This window comes from Apaloderma vittatum, unplaced genomic scaffold, assembly GCF_000703405.1.
Source record: "Apaloderma vittatum isolate BGI_N311 unplaced genomic scaffold, ASM70340v1 scaffold26566, whole genome shotgun sequence".
NCBI classification, from domain to species: domain Eukaryota; kingdom Metazoa; phylum Chordata; class Aves; order Trogoniformes; family Trogonidae; genus Apaloderma; species Apaloderma vittatum.
The window spans coordinates 20,934-34,316 of record NW_009721658.1 but is presented as its reverse complement, the minus strand read 5'-3'; the positions used below and the strand labels follow the sequence as shown (position 1 = coordinate 34,316).

At 41.5% G+C, this 13,383-nt stretch overlaps 1 protein-coding gene across 1 annotated transcript in view; it reads right to left on the bottom strand.

Moving 5' to 3' along the window:
- Positions 1 to 480: 480 nt before the first annotated feature.
- Positions 481 to 13,383, bottom strand: part of LOC104275511 (nephronectin-like) — a gene marked incomplete at both ends in the record, with an annotated part of 33,137 nt that continues 20,234 nt past the window's right edge. The window contains 6 exons of the mRNA XM_009871484.1: positions 481 to 673; positions 785 to 990; positions 2,755 to 2,877; positions 4,077 to 4,211; positions 8,849 to 8,968; positions 9,875 to 9,994. Of these exons, the coding sequence (XP_009869786.1) occupies positions 481 to 673; positions 785 to 990; positions 2,755 to 2,877; positions 4,077 to 4,211; positions 8,849 to 8,968; positions 9,875 to 9,994 (897 nt within the window). The remainder of the gene's footprint in view (positions 674 to 784; positions 991 to 2,754; positions 2,878 to 4,076; positions 4,212 to 8,848; positions 8,969 to 9,874; positions 9,995 to 13,383) is intronic.

Sequence of the window (13,383 nt, the reverse complement as noted above, 5' to 3'; positions counted from 1 at the left end):
TCCAGCCTAGGCCATTCTATGATTCTATAAGGTGTCGTAACAGAGTCTTTAGACAATCAGACATGGTCCCACTTCTTATCATTCTTTAAGGAAATACACTAAGAGCCACTCTCAACTCCCTGCATTTGAATCCATTAACTATTCATGAGTTATGCTGAATTTCACTGTTTTCCAGTAACATGTCTTTCCTTCTCTAGAATGTTCATCTGAAAGCTTAATCAAGTTAAGCGCTTTTGCATGACAACATACTCACAAATAATTTCAGGAATCAAAACTGAAATTTTTAGTTGACTTGATCTAGAACATCCTTCACACGTTTTTGTTAGGTCATAAAATCAATGATTTGTGCAGCTTTACCAGTTTCATGTCTTTGTTCTCACTGACAAAGTGTTCCAAAAAACCCCAAAGAGTACAGTGCACACTATCACCTCACTACATCTACAATTCTGATAAATGAAAGTGATATGCAAAATTACTTACTGAACACATCTCCTCGGGGTTTCTGAGGATCTACCTGGATCCTGTTGTCTTCTGTAATTCCTTGGGAAGATGTAGTTTCAGTGGGAAGATGTGAAGGCTCTGCAGTTGTTATCAGAGGAGTTCTTTGCGGTGGTAGAGTAGGTCTGAATGTTGTAGGTTGAGGTGGTGGTGGAGGTGGAGGCCTTGTCACTGGCTTCGTTATTGGCTGTGTTGTCACTGGCACGTACCTAGTGGTTGGCTTTGCTGTCAGTCGCGTTGTTGGCCTGGGTGTAGGACGAGTTGTTGGCCTGGGTGTAGGTCGAGCTGTTGGCCCAGGTGTAGGTTGAGCTGTTGGCCCGGTCACTGGCCTTTCTGTAACAACAGCAGGTACATATAGTGGTCTGAGGGGTTGTCTCGTGCCTCTGAAATCAGGAATCCTACTGGTTATACCACTGTCTCCCTTAGGCAGCATGCTGCTGCCCTTGAATATACAGTATGGACCAGGTGGTTCAATCCTAACATTAGGAATAACTGCAAAGAGAATCAAAATTGGACCAAAATGGACATCTGAGTCTCCCACTCCAGAAAGTTAACAATATATTTCATTATGATACCAAGAGTCTTTGCTGAAATAATTTCTCTTCTTCTGAATGTTTCCACTACTTAGAAGCATACTTTAGCACCAGCACTGCTGAATTATCACATCCCTTTAGATATTAGGTGTCGTTTTGGCAGTTCTGAGATGATTTAAGATGACTGAAGGCTAAGAGGCTTTCATCCCCACCTCCTACCAATCATCAAATCTCTTCCAGAGGTGAGAAAACTTACCCCAAAGCACTGTGAGTAAAAAAGGCACAGACAGAAAGATGTGTGTTAAGCAGCTCTCTAAACTGGACAAGTTTGTACTCAGGAGCTGAGGTGAGTTAGTAGGACTCCAACGTTACGATCATTTTGCTCATGGGTGTGCAGACAGCTTTGGCTTTAAGAAAGTTATCTTTCAGATCTCTCCACTTCTTTTCAACTTTTCTCCTTGTCAATAAGCACTAATCATTTTACAGAGACTGAACGTAGGCCAACAGCCTTAATTTACATCTTTACCTTTGCTAAGCACCAGGAAACTAAGTAAATGGCCATTTCATTTTTTCAGTCTCCACAAAAAGGGAAAGTGAACTGAGCACCACTTACACCACAGTGAAAGTGCCTACAGTACCATATCTCCCAATACTTCATAAAGGACAACAGATTTTAACTTGGTTTCACAAGGGGAGTTTCCACAGACACGAAATGCAAGAACACCTGTTGTGTTATTTATAACTTTCTATTTCTTAATAAGCCTTTTATATCTCACAGGAGATTTTAAAACCCCCAATAAGAACTTGGGTCACATATCTTGCGTACGTGTGTTTGGAGTATAACACACAGTTAAAATGAAGAACTACTGTTTGTTAAATGATGAATTGCTTGACAATAGCAGGTAGAAAGGTTTTCTCTCTGGCCACCTGTTTATTACTATTCTTTTGAATACCTTCCAGTTTTTACATTATGTTAAAATATAAAGTGCACTTTAGGACTATATCTCAGTAACACATCTGAAGTGTGTCCACATATAACTGCAAGTGGTCAGGTTGTGAAAGATCTAGATCACATTACCATGACAGCTACAGCCAAGGGAATCAAGTCAGCAACAGTACCGCTCTTTAAAGAGATCAGGTGAGTCACCAAAGACCAGACTCCACGCACAAACACTGCGTCCTCAAAAAAAAATTCAGCAGACGTCACGGAGATGCACAGTCCTGAGGGATGTCAAATGTGGGAGAGTGCCAACGGCCCATTCTGTACCAAGGGGGACAGCAGCTTCTCCCAAGAGAGGGGTGAGGAAGGGAATTCTTCCAGAGAAATCCTCCCTGTTTCAGCTCTGCTCACAACTGGGGAGCAGCAGGGAGTGGATGGGGCAAGGTGCTAAAATGGGCCAGTGACACAACAACAGGCTATGAGTAATGTGCACTGTCTGACCAGACCTACCCAGCTTACTCAGTTGTTCTCATCCTGAAGCAATCCCTAGAATGAAGTTTTGAATAGGGAAAGGTGAATTTCTTTCTAATTATGAAAATGTCTCGGGGAAAAGTATTTTTACCAAGACATGCTAAGACTCAGAAGATTCTGACTGCATTCCCTGCCATCATATTAAATATTAAAAACAGTTACGAGAAACTGAGCCTGATAGTGCTGTGTCTCAAAATTTATGAGAGACACATTTACTTTCAGAATTCTTTTTTGAAAAGGAGCATTACATACGTATGCAATTTGTTCTGTTGTCTCTGTACCCTTCTTTACACTTGCATTTGTAGGATCCTGGTGTATTGTAACACCGTGAAAAGCTACCACAGTGATGATGGCCAAGGGAACATTCATCTATATCTGCAACAGAAAATTACATTAAAAAGTCACTCACATCAAAGAAACTTGACCTTCTGTTTATCCCTGCAAAAACATAAACAGTAGTGTGGTCATTAGAAAAATTTTATTCATTTTGAAAAATTTAATAAAACTGAACAGCCAGTGGGAAAAGGCAGATAGACAGTCACGAACCCATATGCTGATACAAACATCAGGGTAAAAGGGACTGTTGTGCAACTCAGTAGTGCTCAGCTTATGCCTTAAGCTTCAGGTTCAGTGGTGTGCTGTAGGTAGATTGCAGCCAAGATCATGAAGATCACAATTTTAATAACCACTTCTTAAAGGTGACATGGTAAGAAAATCTGAGTGTAGGAATATACATATTCTTCATCACACAGGTATTAAAACTGTTTTTTTCATAAAATGCTTCCCCTATCATCCATCTGTATAGATGTTTCTACATTAAGTAGAAACTGCTTCAAATACCTCATAGAGCATTTCCATGTTTGTTGTTAGGGATGCAAGCAAAAAATCTACAAATACCAGTGCTCTGTACAGAGATTCCTCTCAAAAAAAAAAAAAAATACTTAAACAAACATAAAGCAATGTCTCATTTTGTCCACATGAACCCTTTTTCCATGAAAGGTTCATAACCAGCTGAGGCCCTGGGAAACTGAGACAGTACCACCTGGGAACATCTTTATTGAAGGGCACACACCAGCTGCATTCCAGTCTCATGTCCAGACAAAGACAGGTTATTTCTCAACCCCTGCCTTCTCCCCACCTGTCTTCCAGGGCAGGAAAGTTAGGCAGATTGGGTGAGAAGAAGCCGGGCTGTGCTCTAGCCACATTTTCTTGTCTCGAATCTTGCGGCACGCTACAGAGCACATCTGTGTTACAGGTCAGACACAGCCTAAGCTCGTACGTGGCTCCAAACCTGCAACTGCCCACGCAGGGTGAAACCTGTGCGGACACAGGCTTTGGAAAGGAATTCCTGGGTCATCAGCTCTGCTCTCCCATGAGCTTCCACAGGAGAACTGGTTACAAGAATGGGGGCCAAATATGCCTCCTTTTTCACAGCCTATTTCTACAATCTACCCTCTCCTAAAACAACTTGTTTCAACATTTCAGCAACAATAAGTGAACGTTCCTCTTTAAACCATTAATTTCCATTAAGAATATGCAACTCTATCACATGCACATAAGAAAGACGTTATTACCATGGCATTGGTATTTGCCTCCGATGTACATTAGATCAAAGCCTTTATGACACCTGCAAATGTAGCTTCCAAAAGTATTGATGCAGTACCTAAATCGTGGGCAGATAACTCTCCCAGTAGCACATTCATCTATATCTGTGGAAACAAAGGAACTGCGTTACTCTTAACAGCAGTTAAAATACAATCTATACTACATAAATTGAATGGGTTTCACATAATGAATAACTAAAGAAGAATAGCCAAAGTATTTTTATAAGGTCCTTCTGGCTACAAGTTGGTCAGCCAGTCTCAATACCTAAGCACAACCTTCTGGCAGTGCCATCTCAGTTCAGCTCTTGGTCACAAACCCAAATTTTCATGGCTCCTCTGCCAGAAGTCTTACAAATACTGTGACAAGTGAGGCACTGGCATGATGAGCATTGCTACCAGATTTGGAATGCTTCCTCTACACGCCTGCCATCCTGGTACCCTTCCCCTTGAAGAGATGTTCTCTACCTCCCTGCAGAATGCACGACAGCTTCTCCAAGGCCTCGAAACACTCATGCTTAAAATTGTAATGGTACTTGTCCAAAAAAAAGCTATTCCGTATTATTTGTGTAACTCTCTTTTGTTCCACTAAGCTCTGCTTGGTCATAAAGACAGCAATTTGCAGGCAAGGAACAAAACCACAAAAATACCGCAGTAATTGCTTTTTCTGAAAGATGCCTCACATATTGTTCCTGTAGCACAGGCAATACATGTAGATTCAAAGTACATCCCCCTGAAGTAGGAAGTGGTTTGTTTTTTTAAAATCTCAGGTGTCCCTAACCCATGACCTGGCTATTGACCCTATCAGGAAATCTTCATCTGTTCAGGACTTGCTCTAAACAAAGAGAGTTCAAGCTAACGCTAGGGGTGCAGTATTTCTGGGTCTCCTGCCAATTAGTTTTTTGAGTACTTGCTCTTTGCAATCTCTCACTCTGCACAGTGCCTCTGCTGTAGCTGACTGTTCTTCTACAGAGAAGTTTGTTACCTAAAGTGACCCTCTGAGGTGCTGAGATATATGGCTCCCAATTGCCCCACCAGGGGCTCCCAGGAGGACCCAAAGTAGGGCCTTGCAAGCGACATCCAGGCAAGGACAGAAGAGTGGGAAGACACAGGCGATGCTCAGTAGATGTCTGATGCCCCTCATCTCCCAGAAGCTGCTGTTCTTGACGCTGACTAACAAGCCAGGTAGTGGCCCAGGGAGCAGCAGATGCTCACCCAGGGCTGCTCTTGCTGTCTGAGAAACTCTCAGATGAGGTCAGGATGATACACAAAAGCCACTTGCTCTGTAGCCCCCAGACATCGAGCTGAAGCCTGCCGAGTGCTTAAAACCAGTTCTTCACTGAGGCACAGGCCTGTCGTGCACGGCTGGCTCTGACGCACGCCACTCCTGCCGTTTGTTGGTTATCTACAGGGCACAGTTCAAGCCTTTGCTCTACAGCTCTGCTGGGCTCTTGATCTACGGGAAAGCAAGATTTTGCTCTCCACACAATTCTTCTCCCAAAAGAAGCACTTCAGCTGCAGGTGTCAAGAGTGCAAAACAAAGCCCAGTGATTGATGCCCTGCTGCTTGAGAGAGAGGCCTGAACAAAGCACAGAGAAGCCCGAGTCTCTTACATAGAATCACAGAAAAAAAAAAAAACCCACACTACCACAAAACTGCTGGTTTAGGTAGGGCAGCTACCTGAGGCTGGGGAGGTGTCATTTCAAATTCCCCAAGCTGTGTTTCCCACAGCTAAAAGAAGCGACCCAAAGCTGGATGGGCTCTCCCAGTAGCTCCTGCTGGCACTGTCCCACTCTGCATGAAGAATTACTGAAGACAGCAAGGATTCAATCCCTCAGCTCTCACACTCCCGGCCCGACAGAGCTCTCCAGAATAAGAGCTCTCCTTTACTCACAGATGGGAGCCCTTCCATAACGCCGTGGTGAAGGTCTGAATGAGAAAGACAGTAAGGCCAATACCAGGCACCTCTCCACATGCCTGAATCCCCCTATAAATCTACCTCTTGGTTTGAATCTACTACTAATGTTTTAGGCTTTCAGTACATTACTAACAGATTTACGAACTCCACCATGTTCCTTATAGCAATTTAATTTAGAAGCCACAATTTTTTACTCTTTATTAAAATACTATTTTGTGGCTGCAGATTTCAGACTCTTGATTACCATGAGTAAATTTTCGCTTTTGTTTTTTATCATTAAACCACAACTTCAAAAAGGAATTCAATAAGAAAACATTTAGCCACTGAATATACCACATCACGGCGATGGATTATGTTCTTTAAAACCTAATGTAACTTGTTCTGCCTCCCCTTCTGCACATACTCAAATTCCATAAGGCAAGAAGTATGTTAGATGATGATAGCACTGTAGCGGTATCATTTCATTTTCTAGGCAGTTACACATCCTAAAGATACAGGACTGAACTACTCATCAATACGCTATAAAAAAATGACACCAAAAAAATAGCAAAAAAGTGACAGTCTTCTACTGTGAGTATGACCATATTACCACCTCAAGCACTAAACAGCTATGAGACTGATTCAAAAATAGCATGATTTTTAAGTTTACAAGGCAATATTTTCAAGTTTCTATACACGACCAGAAGAACCAGAAAGAATTTATGTTACAATGAAAATAATTCTTTCCAGTCCTCAAATAATTTCAGACCTTCTGAAGCTGAAATGTGTATACTGTTAACCTCATTAAATGAAAAACCCAGTCAAAAAAGATGGCAACATTGATATAGTGATTCAACAGTCATTAATCAATTCATTAGTCAATTAATCCGTGTTTTCACTGAACACTTTGCTGAATTCTTTTTCAATTCATTGTTATGTAGTTTATATGATTTACCTTCATAGCCAAATTGTTTGGTGGCTCTTTACTGATTGTCTGGAAGGAATGTTTTAACAAAAGAATGATCAGCATGGGTTAAACCAAAAATAGAATAATGCCTAGAGGAATTTCCACCTGTGCTAAAAATAAGCCTTACATTCCCAGCTGTCCTTCAAATACTCCTCAAACAAGGATTTCAATTTTCTTTTTTTTTTTTACCATCATCTGCACTTCTATTTGTATTGCTGCAACACCCAGACCCTCACTGGAGTTGACAGCTTCTCCCACAGTGATAGGCTTGTACGCAAGTGAGGGAAAGACACAGTCTTAGCCCCAAATATCTTCAATTCTTGGAGGTATTTATTGGTTTTAGTATAACTCAGACTCGATAGAGAAATAATACAAACGGGGTGCATGTCACAATCACTTCTTATCAATAAAGGGGCATAGATCATGTTATGACCCATGAAGGAGAGACATCTCTTGCTGTGACTACTTCCTCTGCACTGTACAAGACAGTTCTGAAATTTTTGTGGGAAATTTTAAGAATAGGTTATACGCTCAATCTGGGTGATGGACACTCAACCGAAATGTGGGTATACAGTTCTTCACCTTTCTAGGAAAAAAAAGTATTTTTCTGAAAACCATGCTGAAGAACTGAAAAAGCTTCCTATAACTGGTTTGAGTGCTAGTCTGTGGCATTAAAAGTGCACTTGGATTATTTCAAAGCATGAAGCTTGTCTGAGTATAAAAGTACTTACTAGGAGAATCTTGCAAGTTTTTTCCTAACAAATTTTTGTACTTTATATAATTTCCTTGAATTTATACTTAAAATCGCTCAGATCAATATAGCATGGCACAAGTCTCTTCCAAAGATCTCTGTCCACTGTGATGTCCACAGTGTGATTAATCACAATCGTGGGTTGTTTTTTCTCCTGTTCTACTCATTCTTTTGCATATACAGACATGCCATTCATGCACTTTAGAAAGCATCCTACTTAAAGCTCAGCCTGGTCCTCGCATCAAGAGATCTAGAGTCTGTCCTCTGCTCTGCCAACAAATCCTTGGTGAGCACCTCCCCTGCAGACAGCCATGATACCCAAATGGATAATTAGGGCATCCACATGCTTTTACATTCTTTCAGTGTGAGTGTTGTTACTGGTTATGGAACTGTAGCACTGCATAGAATATAAATAATAAAATCACTGGAGCATCATATTCACTCAGGATGTATAGTTAATGACTAATGAAATCACACATCACACTGTTCTTCAGGCTACAGCAGAGTGTGGGGCAATAGTCTGATTAACCATAAGCACCTTTTCCACGTTCACAAATGTGGGAACAAAACATTTCACTTTTTATAGAGCCTGAATTCCTGAGTTAATTTTAACCTGGAGTTTTCACAGTATGGAAGACAGTAGCTTCAATCTCACTAATGTTGGGGGCACTCACAGACCTTCACCTTGCCCAGCATAATCTCAATGATTTGCACAAATTATCCCCCTACTCCCTGAGCCCAGGCACCACCTTGTTGGGAGAGCTAGCAGAATTCCCTATTCCTTTTTTTATGCAGGCAGGTATTTCAGAGTCTCTGTTAGCAATAGTTTAAAAAGACCAACTAACAGGAGTGCTAAGGGCCAAGGGCCGAGGGCCTGGAGGTCAAGCAGCCTGTGCAAGTTTTAAGCAGTCAATGAAACTTGCAGACCTGGAGGAAAACCCTGGTGATCTGACACAAACCACTTGAGAGCACCTGAGCAACATGCCTATCCCAATTCTCATCAGTAATGTCTTTAAACTGCATGCATGCTGCATTCTAAATACATCTGATAAACTCGCTTGAACTGTGTGTTCAGTGTGAGGATTAAAACATATGGAGGAAAAAAATCAAATCTACATTTGATCACCTACCTACGCAAGTCCTGCCATCAGGCCCGAGCTGCAGTCCTGGAGAAGGGCAGCGGCAGCGAACTTCCCCTTTCAGTACATCACAGCCATACTGGCAGTTTGCCATCGAGCAAGAAAGGGCATCTAGGGAAAAATAATTGAAAAGGACTCTGATCAGTAACAGGAAAATCAATAAAAACTTTGGAGAATTAAGACATTGTATAACTGTGATAGATGCGAAAGAACGCTTGGTGATTTTGACAGATATCCATTCAGGTTTCAAAGAGTAAATGCATATAAAGTACATTTTTTCTCTCTACAAATTGTCTCATAACTGTAACAAGTTATGTCACGGAATCATAGAATCATAGAACGGCCTAAGCTGGAAGGGACCTTAGAGATCATTTTAATCCAGCCTCCCTGCCGCCAGGGACGCCACCTCTCGACTAGATCAGGCAAAACATGGGGACCGAACGGGAATGCAGCCCCTTGAGGAATATAAAGCCCAGTAGGTACTATAAACCCTCCTGGACATTACTGCCATTTTAAAATAGGAGCATCTTTAATTAAAGGTAATTTCTCTCCTCTTCTCTCTGTCCAGACACTTGAAGTATCCACTTTTACGGAAGCAAGTGGCAACCTGATCTCAAGAGAGATGACAGTACAATTTTATACCAGTCAAACAAGCAACATCTGCAGCTTTAATGATTTTACATTCATAAGGACATAACATGGCAAAACTGTAGGTGTCTTCCTGCCACAAAAACTGCAAGCACTTGTCCTGGAAGGCCAATTAACAGCGATTTACGGCACTGAAGAAAGCTTCCGGGGAAACCTGTAATAAAACTAATAAAATCCAAATATTTGCTCTTGTTTTGTTCAGCCTAATCTCATTAGAGAAAAGTATCTCATCTTGTGCAACTGCCTAATTTCTGGCAAGATTAATCTTTTACTTTGGGACTCATCCTCATTTCATAAAAGTTTCCCAGGGAAAACCAAGCAGGGATCTGGAGAAGCTTGAAAAAAAGCAAGCAAGAAGCCTTGCCGTACTCGAGCACGTTCCGTCTGGCATAAGCATGTAGCCGTTCAGACAGTAGCACTTGTAGCTGCCGTAGGTATTCATACACCGGTGTTTGCATGGCCGTGGCTTTAGTCCACACTCATTTAGATCTGAAATACAGGGTAAAAAGGAAAGGGGTAGGAAGAGAAAACATACGAAGCGCATGTGAAAAAATCTGCTAGTTCAAGTTTCTGAAGAAAGAAGGAAAAATACGGCAGCTAGCTTTTCATACGCAGTCCAGCTGACAGCAAGTGTCCAGAACACCCTGCATGGAGCATTGTTCATCCCTCCTGCCAAGTGGTGTGTCTTCTTGTTTCACAGATGCCCTTTCAGAAATTACAGTACCAGCGTTAGACTAAGTGCCAACAAAAATTTCATTAGGGAATGCACAAGCTCAGGCTGCCCACATCTTGCCACTATTCACACCGATACCGTGTCCAGGACCAGAACTCCGGAAGAGGAGGAGGTGGAAAGCAAATGACACTGCTGCAATCGCTGTCATGCTTCAAAAATTAGTCACAGAGGAAGGCAGGAAAGCTGACGCTAACCTACTTCAAACAACCTCACAGAGATAATGTATTCCTTTAACATCTAGAAAATACAGAAAAAAACGTATCTGACACCAGCGATACCTGTCAAGGACTATCCATGGAGGCTACTACTTGAGATTTACAATTTAATACAGAATTCACGACTTAAACTGAAAATATCCAACCTACAATTTTCATACTAGTAGACAAGGCTTATAACAGGAAGATTGAGTAAGTATTTTCTTCAGAACTCTATTCCAAGATTAAGTGTTGGTTTTATCTGAGTAAACTAGAATAATTTGTTACTTAGTTATTTGTGTACTGATGAGTAAAGACAACAACAAAGGTGAAAATAAGAAATCTATTCACAAATCCAGCCAGCAAGTACTTAAATAACTGAGTTACTGACATCTCTAACATTGCACAATGCTGTCTGGAGCTCTGTTACATTAAGAGAGTCACTGCTATTTCCAGGAACTTTTGAAAGAGCCATCTCCACTATTAAGCACATTCTGATCAAAAGTCACTCTCTAATTCACGCAGCAGAAAGCTAAGCTCTTAGGAGCTTGGAGCTCCTACCACGTGGTAGACACACAAACACAGCAGCCACTTTATAAAATGCCAGCTGAGAAGGAGACACACACTTCCTATGGACTAGGTGTGAAGGATTAGAGCCTAAGATGTTAAAAAAGGAAGACAACTACACTTCTGGTTAGAACAAAGTCAGTTATTCTTGACCAGTGTTTATGTGCATCATTGGAGCTGGTGTCTTCCGAATTATGATTTTTTCATCTTCATGAGGTGAAGGGAGAACATCATACAGACTGGTATTTGCCCCTCCCCACATCTCTTCCACCAGTTGATGGTTATGACCTTTCTAACTTCATTTTCCAAGGCCTTGGGAAGAGCAGCAGGTTTAGGGATAACAATACTTCCTGCTCCCCTCTGCTGCAAGAGTACAGTGGGGACACAATTTTCCTCCTTTTCTTCCTGCAGACAGCTGAACAAGGTGTTCCTAGGAAGCCCTCTCCTAGTGAGGCAAGGAAGACCTGGTGAGTGTGGGCAGGACTTCGGTGTGGAGAAGTTTCCAGAGTAAGGGCTGGACCTGTGCCTGATGACAAGGAGCGACGACCACCTCCCTCAGTCTTCCTACAGATCCCTTTTCAACTCTCACTCTTTGGGAGTTTGAAAACATTTCTAGAGTTGCTAAGAGAACCCAGGTCTCCCAGCAGGCACCAATGCCACAACCACAAGAGCATACCTGCTGGGTTTGAGAGCAACAGCTGTAGAAGAGATGGACATTTTCTACTCTGAAAGCAGGATCTGCAGCTAAGAGTTGCAGCTATTGATGGAGTGGGTGCCTAGGTCAAATGGAAAAGTAGCAGATGGTTATGGAAGAGGTGAAGGGCGAATCTTCACTGTGAAAATCTTTGTGTAAAAAACCCCTAAAATAAAAATATTCAATAATAAAGAGCATTTTGGGAGGCAAACTTCTCTGTTTTTTTCCTTCTCTTGTAAGACTTAGTATAATTAAGCCTCTCCTGGCAGACATTATAACTACATTAACATAGTTACTACACATGCAACATACCTGTTAAAAACGTTATTGCTAAATTCAAAAACTCTGTTAGAGTTTGCCTTCAGTTCATAAAGGTATCCCCACAGAGCCCACACTACTGACTATTCTGAGACTCACGGACAACAATCATTTTGAAGTAAGAGAAAGAGAAGTTCTGTAAGTGTAAAACATCTGCATTCTTCCTCTTTTGTACAAAAAGCATGACTTCACAAAATAAATGCACAAAGAGCTAAGTATATAATACTTAACTAGAAGGAGAGTCAGAATGAGGAAAGGTAAAACTGAAATTAAGCTGACAGGGCAGGATTTTAACAGTGCCTGTGTTAACTTCTAGTGCTTATATCCCATTGCACATGAACTCCTAAATTCAGATACTCCTGAAGACCTTACCCTTAAGAACTGCCTCATATTTACTTCCAGAGTTAAAACCACAGATCCAAAGTTGACAACTATGAGAACTGATGAGTGTTCTCAGTTTAGCATCTTGCATAAAGTATAGATCACATTATGAGCCTTAAATAATTGGATCTTTCTATAGGACCCTGAAAACTACACCATCATTTGATACAAAATATTCTTACTACAGAAATGAAAGCTCTGGTACTGACAAATAGAAAGCTGTTAGTAACATACTCTGAGAATAACCTGATCCTAAAAGTAAGTGCAATCGACTGCATTAGGCTATCACATTACACGCTTTTCATTTGTGGAATTTTGACTAAATTATTTTTACTGACTCTGCTTCATTCTATTTCTGCCTGTTAACAAATGCTGTCAGCATCAGCTTTTGATTCACATCTTAAAGAACATGCTGAAAATAAAATGCCTGTGCCTTGAAAATGTTCCTTTTCTTTTAACCTTGCATGAGGTAACAGAAAACTAAAGCCACAAGGCAGAAGAACTAGGCTGTTAACACAACTCTGTGTAAACCTAAACTTCATATGTCACAGGTCTTCGTTCTTGCATTTGAAATAAGCATTTGAAATTTGCATTTGAAATTATTGAGACAAAGATGTTTTTAACTTTGTGGAGTCAGGATGAATGTTACTGCTGCGGAAAACAAGTACTGGCAGTGCTACAGCTGCTTAAGAGAGAAGCCAGCCTGCAAACAGGTTAGGCATGTAAAATCATACCACTTGGTTTACGTTATTTTCCCCAAAATGCAACTTTTCTTCTTTTACCGTCGCAGAGGGGCACGTGCTTGGAGACCGCACAACAAGCACCACTTGGATTCCCAGGAGGCACCCTGTACGATTATTGGCAGGTCCTACTGGCTCTACACAAAGGCTTCTACTAGTGCGCTGACAACTCTCTTGATCCACTTCCACGCACCCGCCATCTCGACCAGCGCGCTTCCCTAAGAGGGGTCCGGATGCACGTGGACTGGGCG